Source organism: Naegleria gruberi, assembly GCF_000004985.1.
Source record: "Naegleria gruberi genomic scaffold NAEGRscaffold_6, whole genome shotgun sequence".
In the NCBI taxonomy this organism is placed as follows: Eukaryota; Heterolobosea; class Eutetramitea; order Acrasida; family Naegleriidae; genus Naegleria; species Naegleria gruberi.
This window is the reverse complement of record NW_003163321.1, coordinates 298790-315617: the sequence shown is the minus strand read 5'-3', so window position 1 is coordinate 315617 and position 16828 is coordinate 298790. Positions and strand designations below refer to the sequence as shown.

At 33.3% G+C, this 16828-nt stretch overlaps 10 protein-coding genes across 10 annotated transcripts; 4 read left to right on the top strand and 6 right to left on the bottom strand.

Moving 5' to 3' along the window:
* Nucleotides 1-267: 267 nt before the first annotated feature.
* On the bottom strand, nucleotides 268-3162 carry NAEGRDRAFT_46356 (uncharacterized protein; the record flags this gene model as incomplete). Its single annotated transcript, XM_002681304.1, has 3 exons — nucleotides 268-1071; nucleotides 1947-2994; nucleotides 3074-3162. The coding sequence occupies 3 exons, from the start codon at nucleotides 3160-3162 to the stop codon at nucleotides 268-270; spliced, it is 1941 nt and encodes a 646-aa protein (XP_002681350.1).
* A 191-nt stretch (nucleotides 3163-3353) lies between these two features.
* On the top strand, nucleotides 3354-3839 carry NAEGRDRAFT_63289 (Peroxin 4 (Pex4), putative; the record flags this gene model as incomplete). The annotated part of the gene is made up of 1 exon (XM_002681436.1): nucleotides 3354-3839. One exon carries the CDS (start codon nucleotides 3354-3356, stop codon nucleotides 3837-3839), a length of 486 nt encoding a protein of 161 aa, XP_002681482.1.
* An 88-nt stretch (nucleotides 3840-3927) lies between these two features.
* On the bottom strand, nucleotides 3928-4290 carry NAEGRDRAFT_63288 (uncharacterized protein; the record flags this gene model as incomplete). The annotated part of the gene is made up of 1 exon (XM_002681303.1): nucleotides 3928-4290. The coding sequence occupies one exon, from the start codon at nucleotides 4288-4290 to the stop codon at nucleotides 3928-3930; it is 363 nt and encodes a 120-aa protein (XP_002681349.1).
* A 302-nt stretch (nucleotides 4291-4592) lies between these two features.
* NAEGRDRAFT_46355 (uncharacterized protein) lies at nucleotides 4593-5621 on the top strand (the record flags this gene model as incomplete). The annotated part of the gene is made up of 1 exon (XM_002681435.1): nucleotides 4593-5621. The coding sequence occupies one exon, from the start codon at nucleotides 4593-4595 to the stop codon at nucleotides 5619-5621; it is 1029 nt and encodes a 342-aa protein (XP_002681481.1).
* Nucleotides 5622-5935: 314 nt separating this feature from the next.
* On the bottom strand, nucleotides 5936-8555 carry NAEGRDRAFT_63286 (uncharacterized protein; the record flags this gene model as incomplete). Its single annotated transcript, XM_002681302.1, has 2 exons — nucleotides 5936-7102; nucleotides 7146-8555. The coding sequence occupies 2 exons, from the start codon at nucleotides 8553-8555 to the stop codon at nucleotides 5936-5938; spliced, it is 2577 nt and encodes an 858-aa protein (XP_002681348.1).
* Nucleotides 8556-8691: 136 nt separating this feature from the next.
* Nucleotides 8692-11034, bottom strand: NAEGRDRAFT_63285 (uncharacterized protein; the record flags this gene model as incomplete). Its single annotated transcript, XM_002681301.1, has 3 exons — nucleotides 8692-9336; nucleotides 9380-10785; nucleotides 10848-11034. The coding sequence occupies 3 exons, from the start codon at nucleotides 11032-11034 to the stop codon at nucleotides 8692-8694; spliced, it is 2238 nt and encodes a 745-aa protein (XP_002681347.1).
* A 305-nt stretch (nucleotides 11035-11339) lies between these two features.
* NAEGRDRAFT_63284 (uncharacterized protein) lies at nucleotides 11340-13456 on the bottom strand (the record flags this gene model as incomplete). The annotated part of the gene is made up of 2 exons (XM_002681300.1): nucleotides 11340-13055; nucleotides 13094-13456. The coding sequence occupies 2 exons, from the start codon at nucleotides 13454-13456 to the stop codon at nucleotides 11340-11342; spliced, it is 2079 nt and encodes a 692-aa protein (XP_002681346.1).
* Nucleotides 13457-13632: 176 nt separating this feature from the next.
* Nucleotides 13633-14448, top strand: NAEGRDRAFT_63283 (uncharacterized protein; the record flags this gene model as incomplete). Its single annotated transcript, XM_002681434.1, has 1 exon — nucleotides 13633-14448. One exon carries the CDS (start codon nucleotides 13633-13635, stop codon nucleotides 14446-14448), a length of 816 nt encoding a protein of 271 aa, XP_002681480.1.
* Nucleotides 14449-14596: 148 nt separating this feature from the next.
* On the bottom strand, nucleotides 14597-15703 carry NAEGRDRAFT_63282 (uncharacterized protein; the record flags this gene model as incomplete). The annotated part of the gene is made up of 1 exon (XM_002681299.1): nucleotides 14597-15703. One exon carries the CDS (start codon nucleotides 15701-15703, stop codon nucleotides 14597-14599), a length of 1107 nt encoding a protein of 368 aa, XP_002681345.1.
* Nucleotides 15704-15792: 89 nt separating this feature from the next.
* On the top strand, nucleotides 15793-16401 carry NAEGRDRAFT_44313 (mitotic spindle assembly checkpoint protein MAD2; the record flags this gene model as incomplete). The annotated part of the gene is made up of 1 exon (XM_002681433.1): nucleotides 15793-16401. The coding sequence occupies one exon, from the start codon at nucleotides 15793-15795 to the stop codon at nucleotides 16399-16401; it is 609 nt and encodes a 202-aa protein (XP_002681479.1).
* Between the last annotated feature and the right edge of the window lie 427 nt (nucleotides 16402-16828).

Here is a 16828-nt window from a genome sequence, read left to right as displayed (position 1 = left end):
GGCGCCAAAACTTGGTCACGTTAAGGTTGTGCACTCCTTAAATTATTTTTTTTCCTCTATTTCTCGAAAAGATCAGGTTGCAACCTTAATTATTGTTCGCTCTGAGGTTTTATTAATAAAAATAGATAAGAAAGTGCAAAATGTTAAATTGCTTTCCATATTTTAATTGTAATGAGGTTTTTAAAATTAATTGCAAAATTTATTTAGTTAGTTTGTTTTAACAACCAACCATTTCTCGAAAAAAAACTAAAAAGGAAAAAGTAATTCTTATTCTTCTAGAGTTGAATTGTTTTGAGATACGATAAGTTGATCATTTTGTTTGACAATTTTCATACCAGTTCCACCTGCATTTCTCTTTCTATCTTGTAACTTTTTCCTAAAATCACTGCCATCATTTACACTGATGACTTGAGGTCGTTTTGGAAGGGAATTGGATTCAAAATTAGTGGTAGATGTAGAATTAGGGGAATCATTGAGGTTAGGAGAGGCTGAACCATTGGCATTTGGACTAGATGCATCACTATCAGCATTTTGTTTTCTCTTGATTAATCCTCCAAATGTGAATTTTTTCTTTTTAATAATTGGTGAAGAACTTGGATTTGATTCCACAGATGAGGCAACAGATGAAGATGTGTTAGATGATAAACTGCTAGCAGCAACTGAGGAAACAACGCTCGCATCTGAAATACTATTCTCTGCACTATCATTGACAGATGAAGGTTCTATTATAGTTGTTGTTTTAATACCTATTGGTCTTGTAGTTTGTTTGTTCTGTACAGTTTCTTCTTCTGCTGGTTCTTCTTCTTCTTCTTTTAATTCCTCTATTATTTGTACTTGCTTGTTGGCCTGTAATTGAGTTTGTGATCGATGAACAATTCCTCTCCTCTGTTTGTTATTATAAATTGATGATGTTGTAGTTGACTCTGGAAAATCATCAGTGGTTGAATTGACTTTCTTAGTAGTAAAGAAATCCTTTTCATCTTCTCTACTCAGTGATGCTGAAACTGTATACTTTTTCATATCGATATTGTTTTCAAATAATATTTGAATGTGAAGGTTTTGTGTTGTTTTCTAAAGAAGCGGAAGATTCGAGTGCGACTTGTTGAAAGCCTTTGTAGATGTTTTTTGCAAGTGCAGCAGCTTTAGTGTGTGCCACCAGTTGATGTTCTTCTTGTTTTTTTTTCTGAAAATGATGACTCGATTTTCGTAATGATTCGTTTACTACGGTATTGGAGGTGAGAATTGAAAATGGCAGTGTGGTTTGAGGAGTAATGCTGATAAATGACAAAACGAAAAAGTGCGTGAGTTAAAAATGTATGATATCCTATTCTTCCGGAGTCAAACCTAGACAAACTTTACATGTTTATCAATTAAAGATGCAACACTGGAATGTTCAAAAACAACTCCCTTTGTTACAATATGAATCTATATCTATATTCTATTCTTCCTTTATGATAGTCCATTTAGAGGATGTTTTGAATTTACAATGTTGATAACAACCTTCTCCCCACAATTCCAAAAATCTATCAGAAGATGATAATAGAGTTTCAATCATGTGAAATATGACTGGTGGTCTGTGTCGTGGGTTGTCCTTTTCAAAATCAAGAACCACATCTGCATTTCTCTGGTGTTTAATGTGCATGGTTTTAGTGAGATCATTCATCTTTCTAAAGATGAATAGATTCAACTTGCCTCTGGGAAATAATTGAGATGGGAGTGTTGAGGAATGTTGATGAATGGTTTCTTTAACCCAAGTTAAACTATCTACATATTCAAAATCAAATCCTTTCATTATTTTAACAACTTCAACTGTAAATTCCTTTTCAATCCATACAAAACAGTAACCTCTCTCTATGAACCATTTCTTATCGAGTGGTAATTTTTTCTTAATTATCCGAAATTACAATTGTTAAGATTACAATGTTGAGATTACTGAGATTACATACCAGATCTTTCACTTGTATTGAGTGATAGGGTGGATCAATTAAAATCCCCTCAAACGGCTGATTTTTACATATCGATTTAAAATTATAATCTAAAACTCGGTTCGTTATGATTACATCCTCTTCAGTATCGAATGTGTATACACTTGATACAAAGGTTGATGATTTCTTTGAGTTAGTTCTATTAAACATTAATTTTCCTGATAAATCTTCTTCAAAATTGGTCAAATCAATTGTTTGACATTCACTGTATGCCTTATATTTTTTACATTCCTTTGGTGTTACTCTTTGTATATGTTTAGCCCAGGAATTGAGTATTTTCTCTGCTGTTGGAATATTTACAATTTCTATATTGCTGGTAGCTCTGGATTTCTTTGAGTTGGTCGTCGAATTTCCTTCAAATGAATTCAAAAAGTTCATATTTGGATCGAGTGTGACTAAATCCTTGATAGTATTATCACCCTTTTTCTGAGTGTTTCGTTTCCTTCCATTGGTCTGATTGGATTTTCTCTTCTTTTTAGCTCTACTAGATTCTTCATCATCAATGATTTCCTCCTCTTCTTCTTCGTCAAAGGATTCCTCATTGACAATTTCACTGTCACTCACACAAATATTCAAATTCTCCTCAGTTGATCCATCAGATTCTCCATCTTGAAAATTATCAACATAATCCTCATCAGAAGAATAATCAGAAGCCTCCTGTCCATCACCATCATCCATCTCATCCAATTCACCTTGTTCAGTATTATAGTTTGACATAATTTCTGAGTAAATATTTGATTGAATGGAATGATGTGAAGTTCTTTTAAACAATTCCTCTTGCAATTCTTCATTGAGATAGGAATCTTCTTCAAGTGGTGTAATTGCTCCTCCATCCAATGTTGTTTCTGCTGGTTCTTTCCCTTTTCCATTCACCATACTTTTAGATGACGATGAAGAAGCAGCACATTCCGAAAGATTTGATGATTTTAATTTTTCCAATTCGTCGAACTTTTGCATAATTGACTCTATTGATTCATCATCTTCAACATAGCCCAAATAATAGGATGCACTATTTTAATAATACAGAATGATATCATCACACAATAGATAATGAAGATGAAAAAATTAATAAATGCCCGAGCACATACCTTGGAATCTTCTTCCGCCCACGAGAAGGTCGATTCGTGGTCGTCATATTTTTTTGCAACCTTGGAAAATCGAGTGGTGGACACAGCATTGTTGTTTGAGGCTCCTTCCTTATGAGTGTTTGAGGGAGTTACTGTATTTCAATGAGGAGTTTGATTAATAACAGTAAAGAAGCAAAGAATGCTTTTTTCAACTTGTTTTCTGCTAATAAGACTACTTGCTATTTTTATATTTGAGGAATGATATGGAAACATCATCATCGGAAAGCAAAATCAAAAAAAAATGGCAAGCAAACGAATCATGAAGGAATATAACGAGATCCAAAAAGCCAATCAGGCTGATCTTGTTCTTCAACCCGATGAAAATAATATTTATTTGTGGTATGCAAAATGCATTGGACCAAAGGGAACTTGTTATGAGGATGGTGTTTTCGAATTAAAAATTCAAGTTCCGAAAGAATATCCAATTTCTGCACCAAAAGTTGAATTTATTACTAAAATCTTTCACCCAAATGTACATTTTGAAAGTGGAGAAATATGTATGGATATTTTGAAGGATAAGTGGAGCCCTGTTTGGACTTTATTAAATGTTTGTAGGGCTATTGTATCAATGATGTCTAATCCAAAGGAAGGTTCCGATTCACCATTAAATTGTGATGCTGGAAATTTAATTAGAAATAATGATGATAGAGGATTCAATTCAATGGCTAAAATGTACACAAAACTTTATGCCACCGAGAAGAATTTGTTTTGTCGCTACAATCAATAATATTAATAATATTGAAAGTATTTAGGAATGATGTCAGAGGTTCCTCTGTATAATGTATAATCTAATATATTATGTAAATATTTGTAAATTAATCCGTTTCGTCTTGTCTCTCCAGTAAACTGAAAAGATTTAAATCATTCCATTCATTTACATGATGAACAAATTCACTTGGTGGTCTATCAATTCCTTGCAAGTGATTATCTCCGAGTATTGAATTATCCTTCATATCAGCAATAGCCACTCCATCTTCAACAAAGAGAGGATGAGTTGCCAGGCTCGGATGGTTATTCGTGAGTTGAGACAATGTATTTTGAATTGGATTTTTAGATGAATTATCATTTGGTAAAATAATAGTAATATCATCATTTGGAAGTACATCCATCATCCACTCCCGATCAATAATATCAATCATACATCCTCTGTGGCAAACGTTATGATAATTTGAATCCATTTTTTTCAAAGTTTGTTGAATTTGAATTCTGGCGCCAAAAATCCACTGTTCATTGCCAATTCAGAATTTTACAATTGGGTTTGGCTGCTAAACATTAAGATAGAAAGAAATGTAATGTTGAGAAATGCTTCTTCTTTGACTTGTAAATACGTAAATAAATCGTTATCGTCTCTTTGTAAATTGCAAAATTGTTTGGAACCTTACAAAACTATTATTGGATTCTGGTGGTGAACATTGCTTGGTTCTTTTTGAGATTAAAAACAACCCAATTGATTTGTTTTGATAATTCAACAATTAACAAAATGTCTGCTATTACTACTGCTACCAACGCTCAAATTTCTGGTAAATTAATGATGAGAAACAAGGAAGAAAATAGGATGGAAAAACTTATTAATTTGATGAGTTTCGGAGACTTGTCCAATTCTATTAGAGAATTTGTTCAAGGTGAAGAAGCAACCAGCTTTAAAGTCAAGGCAATGGTTCCATCATCTGGTGAAAAGAAGAGAAAAACAATTATTATTAATGATGAAAATGATTTTTCCGAATTGATGAAATTAGTTAGCAATCAACAATTATTGGATAAGCCAATTCTCCTTAGATTAGTAAATAAGAACAAGTTGAATCTTGAAAAGAAGGAAAAGAGACAAAAATACATCAAGGAAAGACCTAAATTGAGTGAAGAACAAACTCAAATTCTTTCAGAAAAGAAGCAACAAGTTGAAACTTTGAACGATGAAATCAAGCTGAAGAAGGAACAATTGAAATCTATCAAATTTGAAATGAAATCTATTAGAAAGTCATCCAAAGATCTCAATTCTCCAACTGAAAATGCTAACACTGTTCAAACTACAATTGAGCCAACACCAACCAAAGAGGAAAAGCTCCAACTCAGACTTCAAAAGAAGGAAGAAAAGAAGGCATTCAAATTAGAAAAGAAAATGCTCAAGGGTCAAAGAAAGCTCGAAAAGATTGTCTTCAAAAAGCAAAAAGAGCAAGAAATCACCATTCAACCACCTGTTGATACTGCAACTGTCACAACTCAAGTTACTGAACCATCAGCTCCAGTTAGCGTAACTGTTGAGCCAGTTATTACTGAACAAGTTCAAGTTGCTGAAGTTACAATTACCCAGGAGAGTGCTCCAATTTCTGATGAAAACCTTTTGTTGAAACTCCAAAAGAAAGAACAAAAGATTGCCTTGAAAATGGAAAAGAAGCTTGAAAAGCAAATGGTCAAAGCTCAAAGAAAATTGGAAAGACAAAGTCAAAAGCAAGAGAGAAAGGAAAGAAAATTGTTAGAAAAGCAACAAGTTTCCACTCCTGCTCAAAATTAATACTCGTTTAGAATAATTTATAACAACTATTAAGAAGAACATCTCACATTCTCCCTACACATTTGTTGTGTAGCGTCAAGACAGAGAAAGAGAATCAATCTTCATAGTTGAAAATGTACCAGTCAATCATGATATAGCTGGATTTAAGGATCATGATATCAACTATCTAAACAAACACTTGTAAATAACAAAATAAACTCTTACAAATAGTCAAAATTTCGTTTGGTGAGGAATGAGTCATGTTTTCTAATACCAATTATCTGGATTTAAATAGAGAACCAATTTTTTAATAGTTGAAAATACACATGCAACATTTACTTTTTTCGTTTGGTTGGATTTTCTACTACACCTTCCTCACCATAATGTTTCCTCTTAATATTAACTTGATTATTTCTACAGATATTCATAACTATCTGGTCATCAAGGTTGAAATTTGGGTAGAATGGAAATGCTGCATTTTTCACACTTTCCTTAACAAATCGAGTATCACTCAATAGTTCAATTGGTGCCTCTCTGATAATATCTAGAAATTGAATAAAGACTGATAAACTGTCCTGTTGGTGGTTATGGGTTGTCTTGGAGTAAATTGCTGCCAAATTATCACCTCTTCCTTTCAATGCAAGAGCAAATAATGACTGGTCCTGTTTCAAAGTATCAGAAGCCATCCTATAGGCCAATCCATTTTGACAGATTGCTTGTCCAACAATCTCTCTATCATTGTTCATTGATGGAACCATCTCAAGAGCCAGTCCATTTTGAGATACAGCTTGCATGACAACATGTTTAGTTTTCAATTGGTTGGGAGTGTATAAAAGTGCACGTGCATTCTGAGTTACAGCAACCACAATTAATTCCTCATCTATAAGTAATGGATCAATATATTGCAAAGTCAATCCATTAATACTAAGGGCACAAGTTAAAAACTTTTTACAATTTCTCAACCTGGGAGAGGCAAATTGAAGGGCAGATTCATTTTTTCTAATAGCTGTCAGAACAACAGTTTCATTATCTCGCCAAATAGGGGAGGCATACTGAAGAGCCATTGCATTCCCTAGAACTGCATTAATTACCACGTGTTCATCGTTTTTAAATACTTCTGGAATGTGTTGCAATAGTAAACCATCCATTGTTACTGCATTAATAATCTCATGCTTATTTTGCAATAGGCCAATATTTTGAGGAGAATTATTGAAACGTGGTAATTGAGGGGAAAACTCCATATTACCGTATTGGTTGCTCATGAAACCTCCACTAATACATATAATTTGTGGATTTAGAAATTCATTGCCCTTATCTTCCTCACCACCAGAATGAAAAATACTTTCATCATCACTTTCCAACCCGAATTCCTCTTGATCAATATTATTTAATGCCATTGGATTATCTTTAAGGGCCATTGAAACAAGTTTCTTGTTACGCTTCAATCTCGCTGAGGCAAATTCAATGGCACGTCCTTCGTTCTTAATAGCCTCCAAAACAACCTTAAGTTTGACATTAGAAATAATGAATGTTTACACTTCTTACCTCTTCATCATCACCAAAATAATTAGCAATATGTTCTAGAGCTAGGCCATTTTGTCTGACAGCCAAAAGAGCTAGCTCTCTATCTAATAGATATTTTTCATCTAGTCCACTCATTACTTCTCCATCTGCCTTGATAGCCTCCTCAAGTATCTCTCTATCTAGCAAATCCATTCCTTCCAATTCGTCCACCAGGTAGGGATTTATTCTTACCGCTTCCAATATGAAATCCCTATCATCTAGAAAAGCCTCATCCATATACTGGAAAGAATCGTTATACTTGAGGGCCATCTCTCTATCACTATGAAATGATTCCAGGTATTTGAAAGAGCCATAATTAAATTTACAAAGGTGAAGAGCAACACCTCGATTTTCTTTAAAGCATTTCGTCAATGTTTCAGCAGAATCTCTAAAACGACTACCATTAGTTATGGTATTCAATAATTGTCCACTGGTTGGTCTTTTGTTCACATCAATTGTTAGCATTGATTTGATTAAATTCTTAATTTCATTCCAACAAGCATCATCTCTTTCTACATTGGATAGACCTTTAAATATCTCATCAATATTGGAATCACTGACTACAAGATTTACTAGATTTGGAAATAAGAACCTTAACAAGACCATTCCCAAACTCCAAATGTCACTTTTAAGCCCAATCAATTGTTTAGTTTGAACTTCAGGTGCAACAAATGCTTTAGGCATCCATTTCAAAAATCCTTTACAATCAACCAATACTCCTGGATTTCTAGTTGATAATTGAACACAACCCAAACCGCCCAACTCGATATTTAAATCATCACCTTTAAAAATATTCGAAGGTTCCACATTACAATGAACTATTCCATTCAAATGAAAATTTTCCAACTTTTCCAAACATGAACAAATTACTTTCAACATGAAAATTACAGAAATATCCTCAGCAATTCCAGCACGACGACTCCTCATCATTCTAAACAGAGATTCTCCATAATATTTAGAAACAATGACATATTCCTTCCATAGCTCCATTCCATCTTCACTCCTATATTCAAATTCCCTTATTACATAATTAGGATTTTGATTATTATCCACGGCATTAAATTTTGCAGAATTATATTTTGAAATATCTGAATTTTCATCCTGACCATTTGTTACCCTTCGTCGAATCACTTTAAATACACATGAACATGAAAACGGTCTCCTACATTGTGAAACGATAATAGTCGAATCGGTAGACTCATCATGATGATGTGAAATTATTTGCTCTACACTGCAATACTCCGAGTTGAATGTAAAGTGATTGCCAACGGATTGGATGAGTTTGGAAAATTCTATTGTACCCTCTGGTGGATCATTTCGATGTTGTGGATGAATATGTGGATGAAAACGAGGTGTATTGGTCGGAAAAATCTGTTGAAATTGATTTAGCATTTTTTTAACAAGTTAACAATTCGAATTTTGTATCGAACAAATAACTGTTACCGTTGCAATCTATATACTATTTATATTATTGAAGTATTATTTAGGAATGATATAAATTTCAATTTACTGTGGCAAGTTAATTTATTTACTTGTCTTTTGCAAAATATACACCATTCCAAGAATCTGGAGGAGGATTATTTACATAGCTTCTGCATCTGTAAGCCATTTCAAGAGCTGCTGAATCTTGCTCATACCTATCAGCAAAATCTCTGAATGCTTTTTCAGCCACACCAAACTTTTTCTTAAAGTACAAATCTTCAATAATAGTATTGTATGTTCTACAATATTCAACCCTTTCTTGAGAAACAGTGACAGAATCACCTTGGAAGGGAGACCACTTTCTACCAACAATTTCATACACCTTAACACCATTCACTTTACCCTTGACAGCAACCACATCCAGAGTTCTGAACAGGAAGAGGTCTTTAACAATTTCATAGCAGAATTCAGAAACCATGATATTTGTTCCATATACCTTGTTCAAACCTTCCAATCTCGAAGAAAGATTGACAGAGTCTCCCAAACAAGTATAGGACAAACGAAATGATGAACCAATGTTACCAACCAAAACATCTCCACAACTAACTCCAACTCTAGTGTACAATGTATCTCTTCCCTCCTTATGTAATTGATCATTGTATGGTTGAAGAGCTGTTTGCATTTCAAAAGCTGCATTACAACCATGAAAGACATAATTTTCATAGGTATCTGGAGCACCAAAGAGTGCCATCTACAAACTCTTATTAGATTTAAATCAAATTAGTCAAACTTACCAAAGAGTCACCAATATACTTGTCTAAAACTCCCCTATTTCTATATACAACTTCTGAAGTCAATTCAAAATATTTTCCAAGAATAGTAATCAAAACAGTTGGTTCTGTTGCTTCACAAATAGTTGTAAAGTTCTTGATATCTGAAAAGAGAATAGCAATGTGCTTTGATTCAACACCCAATTTGAAAGTTTTTGCATCACTTCCAATGAAAGAGGAGACAATTTCTCTTGGAACATACTTCATGAAACCATCAACTGCAGATGACATTTTAGAGAAGTGGTTTCTGAGCTTTTTGACTTCATGGAAAAGAATCAATTTTTTCTTTTTCATTACCTTGAACTCGCCTTTACCAAGAGCATCCATATCATTTCCAAGAGAAACAAGAGGATTTGTGATCAACATACTGACAACAATTGCAATAACTAAAGACAAACACAAAATAACACCATCAGCTATCAGCACAATATTTCTGATTAGATAGACAGAACTCATAAAGTCATCTACTGACATGATAACAAGAACATTCCAATTCAACCCTAAATTGAGCTTGTCTTCAACAGCTACCATGTTAAGAAGATACGTATTTCCATCCACCACTACTCTTTCAGTACCTGTAAAATTTTGAAGATTGTTATTATACTTTTTACGTAAAGTTTCACCAACAGCTTTAACTATATGATTTGAACTTTCATACAACCTCTTTCTTTCAAGATGTTGTGGAGCAAGAGTATTGTAAACATATAATGTTTCGTTTGATGATTTAGAACATGCAATCATTTCAGATGTTGCTGCTGAAATGACATAAATATATGAATTAGGACTGATTACAATACTTTCCAAATATGAACTAAGGTCGAGCATTGTAAGATCTGTTGTAATTAAATATGCAAGCTCTCCTGTGGTTGCATTAACGACAGGATGAGAGGCAGTAAGCCAAACAGAGCTCTTGTTTGTGGCATACAATTTGCTAAAACTCTTCTTCTTGGTTTGTTTTGCAGTTGTCCACCATTCAAATATGTCCATCGACATTGTTCCTTTTTGTTCTTTAGTCAGTGTATAGTCAAAGTTCTTATCCAAATATATTGGCTTATAATACATGCCATTCGAATAGTATTCCAGTTGATAGGTAAGTGTTGGGGAATCAGTGTTTCTTGAAACACCAAAGAAATAATCATCTGCTAAGAAAGAAGCATAGCTGATTTCAAAGCTTGCAACACTAGAAATTAATTCTTCAATTCTCCTTCCCCAGTCATCCATATCAGGGCTCAAATTATCTAATTTTGATATTCTTCTGACAATACCCTCCGTAATTTGGAATGGATATCTAATAAAGTTATTTAAATATTCAGCAGCTCTAAGCTTGATTTGATTTCCTAGTTTTTGTGTTGATTCATCAATGGATGCGCCTGCATAGTATTAATAATAATAATTATTATTATTAAGGATAAAAATGATGAAGTTATCTTACCTTGCAAAACAATCGTAGCAACAAAAATTGATATTGTGGAAATAATAATCAATAACATAATAATCAGAGAAAGACAAAGTTTGATAGAGAATACACGTGAGATGAATGACTTGATGATACTCTTCTTTTTACCCGTCTCTAGTTGTAACAGTTTTGCTTCATTATTTTGTTTGTGTTCTTCGAGCATCTTGCTTATTACTACATTTTCCTTTGATTGTGTCAAGGAGGTATTAAGGACTTGCGCCTCAGTTAATATCTTATTCTTCTGTACATGAGTCACCATTGTAGTGTGGGATTTTGGTAACTTTTTTTAAGGTTTGAATTAGCGTTAACTGTTGGTAAACCAAATCAAGAGGAGATTGGTGAACATGGAGAATTCAACGGTTTGTCCCTCAGAATTCAACAATACTGGCAACAACTCTTGAATTGTCTGTTAGTTTTGGCGGAAAAGTAAAAATGGCGGTATTTATTAAGTTTGTTATTCAATGTTCATTAAAACATGAAAGAGTTTTCAATCTTTCTATTGATTGAGGTTTCTACCTCCTTTTGATAAACTTGCTTGTCGAGATAAGATTTTTGGTGTTCGTTTTGTCTACGTTTCTTATCAAAGTCACTTTGAATCATTGATTGAATGAGTTCTGCTTGTTTTTTTGCTCCTTCTTTGTTTCTTTCGAATCCTAACTCTCTTAATTCACTAATTTCTTTTTCTTTAGTTGATATAAAGGACTTGAACTCCTCCCTAGTTTGTTTTCTTTTATCTTCTTGCCTTTTCTTATATTCGTCATCATTTCCTTTAACTATTAACATGTTTATATCTCGTTTTCTTTCCGTTTCTTGTCTTTTCTCTTCTTCTTGTCTTTGATTAACTTGTTCTGAAAGGGATTTAAAAAACTCAACTTGTTTCTCTTTTCTTTGTTGGGCATAATTGGGCTTTGAATCATGGTTATAGGAATTTTTCATAAATAATGAGTTGTCAAAATCAGAGGTAGACTCTTCATATTTCTTTTGGAGTCTTTGTTGCTCCTTTAAACCCTTAACAAATGCTTCTTTCTTTTCCTTTTCTTGAATAAATGATTCAACTAATGAGTTGTGCATTTTCTTGAAGCTTTCATTCATATTAGGAACATGCTCATCCTTATGTTGCTTCTTGTTATTGGAAAGGTCAATATTAAATTTGTGAGCATGTTGGTAATTTGCTGCTCTCTCTCGTTTGAAATCTGTATCATTTTCCTCTTCTTGCTTTACTACCCAATCATTATAGAATCTTTCCTTCTCGTTATCATATTTTTGAACTTCTTTCCTGTTATGCTTATCAATGTCCAAGTTTTGTAACCCCTCTCTTAAATCCTCTGCCTTCTCTTTATCATACTCAAACGGAGTTGTTGGTCTATTGTGAAACAAGGAAAACTGCCCTGGATTGTAATTATCAGCAATTCCTTGACCAACCTTAGTTGTAAGTGAATCTTTCATATTTTTCTTTCTTGTTTGAAGTTCTTTGGCGCTATGAGTCGAAACCTCTGGATTAATATCTAGTGATGAAATGGATGTAATCTTGTCGACATCATATGGTGGTCCAAGTGTAACTGTTGATTGAGTAGACATAGTACTGAAATTAGAGGACCTGTTTCTATTGCTTTCCAAAATAATTGGGGATGGTGATCTCTTGGACATTCCCAAGTCCCTCATTATCTGCTTATTTCTTTTGGCATTCTCGTATTGACCTCTTGGAACTTTTTCAGAATCAAATGAAAGTGACAGAGATGTCTTTGTGAGCCTATCCTCCACATTTTCAAGGAATTTTTCATCCCATTTAGAGAAGCAGCTCTTTCCTTTGAATTTCAATTTGCATACTCTAAGATTCACAGTATATTCTTTCCTTGTTGATTCCCTTGCATTCTCTCCAATATTTTTAATTATTGAATCCAAAATTGATTTAGCAACTGATTTTGATATTTTAAGGTTTGATGTTATTCTTCCTAAATCCATTTTTCTTTTTCCCTCATTCAATGGCACTTTAAGAGAGGATACTCCATATTTTTGTTCAAACTTATCCAGAAGAACAAACACAGGCTTACGGTGTTTCTTTGTGTAGCTACCACAATCTTGAGTTTCAGTGTTGAATGAAATAATACAAAAATTAGGAATCTCTACAGGATTTCCCTCTATTAATTCCTCTTCTACATATTGCAAAACTGATTCCCATAATTTCTAATTTTTGTTAGTGCTCACATTATTTCATTACATACCTTGATTAAAGAGTTTGTTATTCCTAAATGTTTTAATCCAGAGTCTTGTTTTTCCGAAGGAACTTTTACAGAATTAAATCCAATATTATCTCGAAGTGGATTATTAATCTTTGGATTATACTTTCCGTTTATATTTACAGGTAAGGGTGTTATTGTTCGTTCTCTGATTTCGCTATCTTTTTTCACCTTAGATCTATCCATTGCTTGTTTCGTACTTTTTGGAAGAACTGATGGCATTGAAAAACTGAGAGGAGATTCTCGCCCACTTGTTTGAAGCATCTGATGCTTCTTCATGGAATTATTCTTAGTGTCATAACAGGCTAGAATGAGCTGGTTGAGTCTCTCTGGGTTGTTTTGGCTCATTTTTTTAAATTTACGAACAGCAAATCCACTCTCACTACAACAGGTATTTTCAGCAGACAATCATATTCAGCTAACTGGACTTATCTTCGTTTGTTTGTTGGTGGTGAACAATAACTACACACAATGAGGTTCTCGCGCCTTTAATGTAGTGTGATTGGGCGCCAAAATAGAAAAAAATGACTGCTCTCCCTACAATAAGTATCTCACCCTATTTGTTGACTACAGGTGAGGATGAGGGAAGTCCTAGTATTGCCATCTCTTATGATAGTGATTCAATATCGGATGGCTATCATGAACAAATTGAAATTGATTATAACTTAATTAGCACTGTCTCGGGTCAATTTGACTTGGGAAGTGTTGCTAAATTGGACTTGAATTCAATAGGAATTAGTAAAATTAAAAATTTAGGAAGATGTATTAGATTGGAATACCTTGATCTTAGTCATAATGATATTGAAACTATGGAAGGATTGGAAAATATTACAAAATTAAAAAGATTAAATCTTTCAAATAACAAAATTAAGAAACTTGAATGTATTTCCTCTCTCAAACACTTACAGCACCTCAATCTGGAGAAGAATAATATTGAAAACTTGACAGATATACAAGAATTACAATACGTTCCAAACTTGAAATCAATCAATCTAAAGGGAAACCCAGTTTGTGAAAAGGAAGGCTTTGATGAAACATTAAAGCAATTATGTAAAAAGCTTCAGTTTATCAATGGAGAACATATTGCCCTTAGGTTTTCTTCAATAATGTTTGATGAAAAAGAGGATAATTTTGAAGTTCCACCTATCAAATCATGGACAGTAGATAGTAATCAAAAGTCAATATTCAGTTTTGATGATTTTCCTGATGTAAAAACATTTGTAAATGATACATTCAAATTGAATAGCAATGAGTTCAAAAAAACAGAAACTGAGTGCAGAAAAGTAATAGCCAGAGCAGACAGTATCATTGAAGAAATATCCAAAAATATTAGTAACTAGTCATTAGGATTGTGGAGCTGTTCAATTTCCCATTTCTTTTCATTAATCTTTTTCTGAATAATAGAAAATTCCTCGACAAGCTTTTCGAAATCCTCTCCTAAGGTTGAATACTTTTTAATTTCAGCATTCAGTTGATTATTTTGACTTTCTAGATTATTATAATTTGAAGCAAGTATTTTGTGCATTTTGTAATAGATTGGTACTGTATTCTTGTCATAAATAGATACAAGATACTCATATTTGATTGAACTATTAAATTGTTAACAAATAGAATAAAAATCAATACATACCATAACTTGAGTTTCATGGCCTCAGTTCTTTCTATTAACCAAGACAAGGTAGATTCATCGTATTGTCTGAATTCCCCACACTTGTAATGATTAATTAATGTACAGAGTATTTGTACACATTGAGAAAGTTTGCTAAAGTATGTAAAGGTATACTCTTGAAGTTTTTGCTTTTGTTCCAAAATGAGGTGTTTCTCCTTCTTAATAGATGAAAGATGTTTTGAAATGATTTGAGAAAAATGTTTGCTATTCTTTGAATCGTCAGCAAACAGATTTGTTGCCTCTTCAGGAAAAGGTTGATAAAAGGTGAGCAAATCTTCATATAACCCTTCCCATTTCTGTATTAATTCAGGGTAAATATATTCTCTTAAATTATTTTGCAAATTTTCAACCCCCTTCTCATTAATAGTGTCTGATAAAATTTGAGAATCAAGTCCATATAAATTTACACAGTCGAGAGTATCTGAAATATTGATACCAATCTCAATTTCTGATTTTATCAGCAGTTTGTCTATATGAGAAAGTGTTGATTGAATCGGCTCAGAATAATGATGACTATCGTCTATCATTTCCTTGATTGTATCTATTATGATTGTGTTTTTGAAATATCTTTCCTTCTCCTTCTCGAATTGTCTTTCCAAATGTTCTAATTCGTATTCCTCATCTTTTCCAATTCCACTGTCCGGAGATATATGATTAGAAATTGTTTGTAATAACCTGGAAAAATCAGGATTTTCATTTAGAACTTCCTGTGGAATATGAAACAAGGAAATGGCTTGATTTTCTTTAATATCCATTTTATGTGATTCGGAATACCTCTCCTCTGATTCATCATCTGTTTGCATTGAAAATACATAATCATCATCATTTGGATTTTCCGAAAGAGTGTGATCCATCATTGAATGCTCATCACCAGCTTCTTGTTGTGATAATTGTTGCTGTTGATCCAAGTCGAATGCATCCCACATTTTTTTTAAAAATTCAAAAAGTTATTCCATCAGGCGCCAAACCAATATAACCGTTATAAACAAAAATTTAAAAAAATCATCACCACAGCATGTCTTCAACTGCTCAAGCCACAAAAAACACCATCACCCTGAAGGGTTCCACTGAAATTGTTGCTGAATTTTTCGGATATAGTATCAATAGTATTCTTTATCAGAGAGGAATTTATCCACCAGAAACATTCACCAAAGTATCAAAATATGGCTTGCCAATGATGGTAACAACTGATGAACAGCTGAGAAAGTACTTGAGTCAAGTGCTCAACCAACTTTCAAACTGGCTTCTTCAAAAGCAAGTACAAAAGCTTGTTCTTGTCATTACAAGTGTTAATAGTTCCGAGGTTTTAGAAAGATGGCAATTTGATTTGGAGGTTGATGATAACATCACTGAAAACGAAGGACACAACACGAAGGATTTGAAGCAAATTACAAGTGAAATTCAAGCTGTAATTCGTCAAATCACTGCCAGTGTTACCTTCCTTCCATTGTTGAATGAGCCATGCACATTCGATTTGTTGGTTTATACTTCAAAGGATATTTGTACTCCTTTTGCTTGGGAAGAATCAGACCCAAAATACATTACTCAATCATCAGAAGTTAGATTGAGATCCTTCTCTACAAGTGTTCACAAGGTTGATACTCTCGTTTCATACAAGGATTAGAGATTTTAGGGAAGTATAAGAACTATTCTCAAAATCTTTCATCATCTGAATGATGTGTACAATAAAATTGTTTATTTATGAAAATCAAAACATTGTGATAGAACTGATTATAATTATTGACATTAAAAATGCCGTTACCAGCATCACCTTCATCTATTTCCATTTCATCACGAAACCTTCGAACCTCCCGAAGAAGACGGCAATACATGAACGTTGATGATGCCGATGATCAATTTACTGAATTCAATGATATTTCTATAATAGATTTATTTACACCAACTAAAAGTTTAAAAACATCACCTTTTGTACAACAACAAGTTCAAAATCAATTTAAAACTCATCACGGAAAAAGAAAGAACAAACAAGGAGGTACAGGAGGAACAGTTCTTTGCTTGGGATTAGCTACATTCTTCTTCATCTTCTTTGT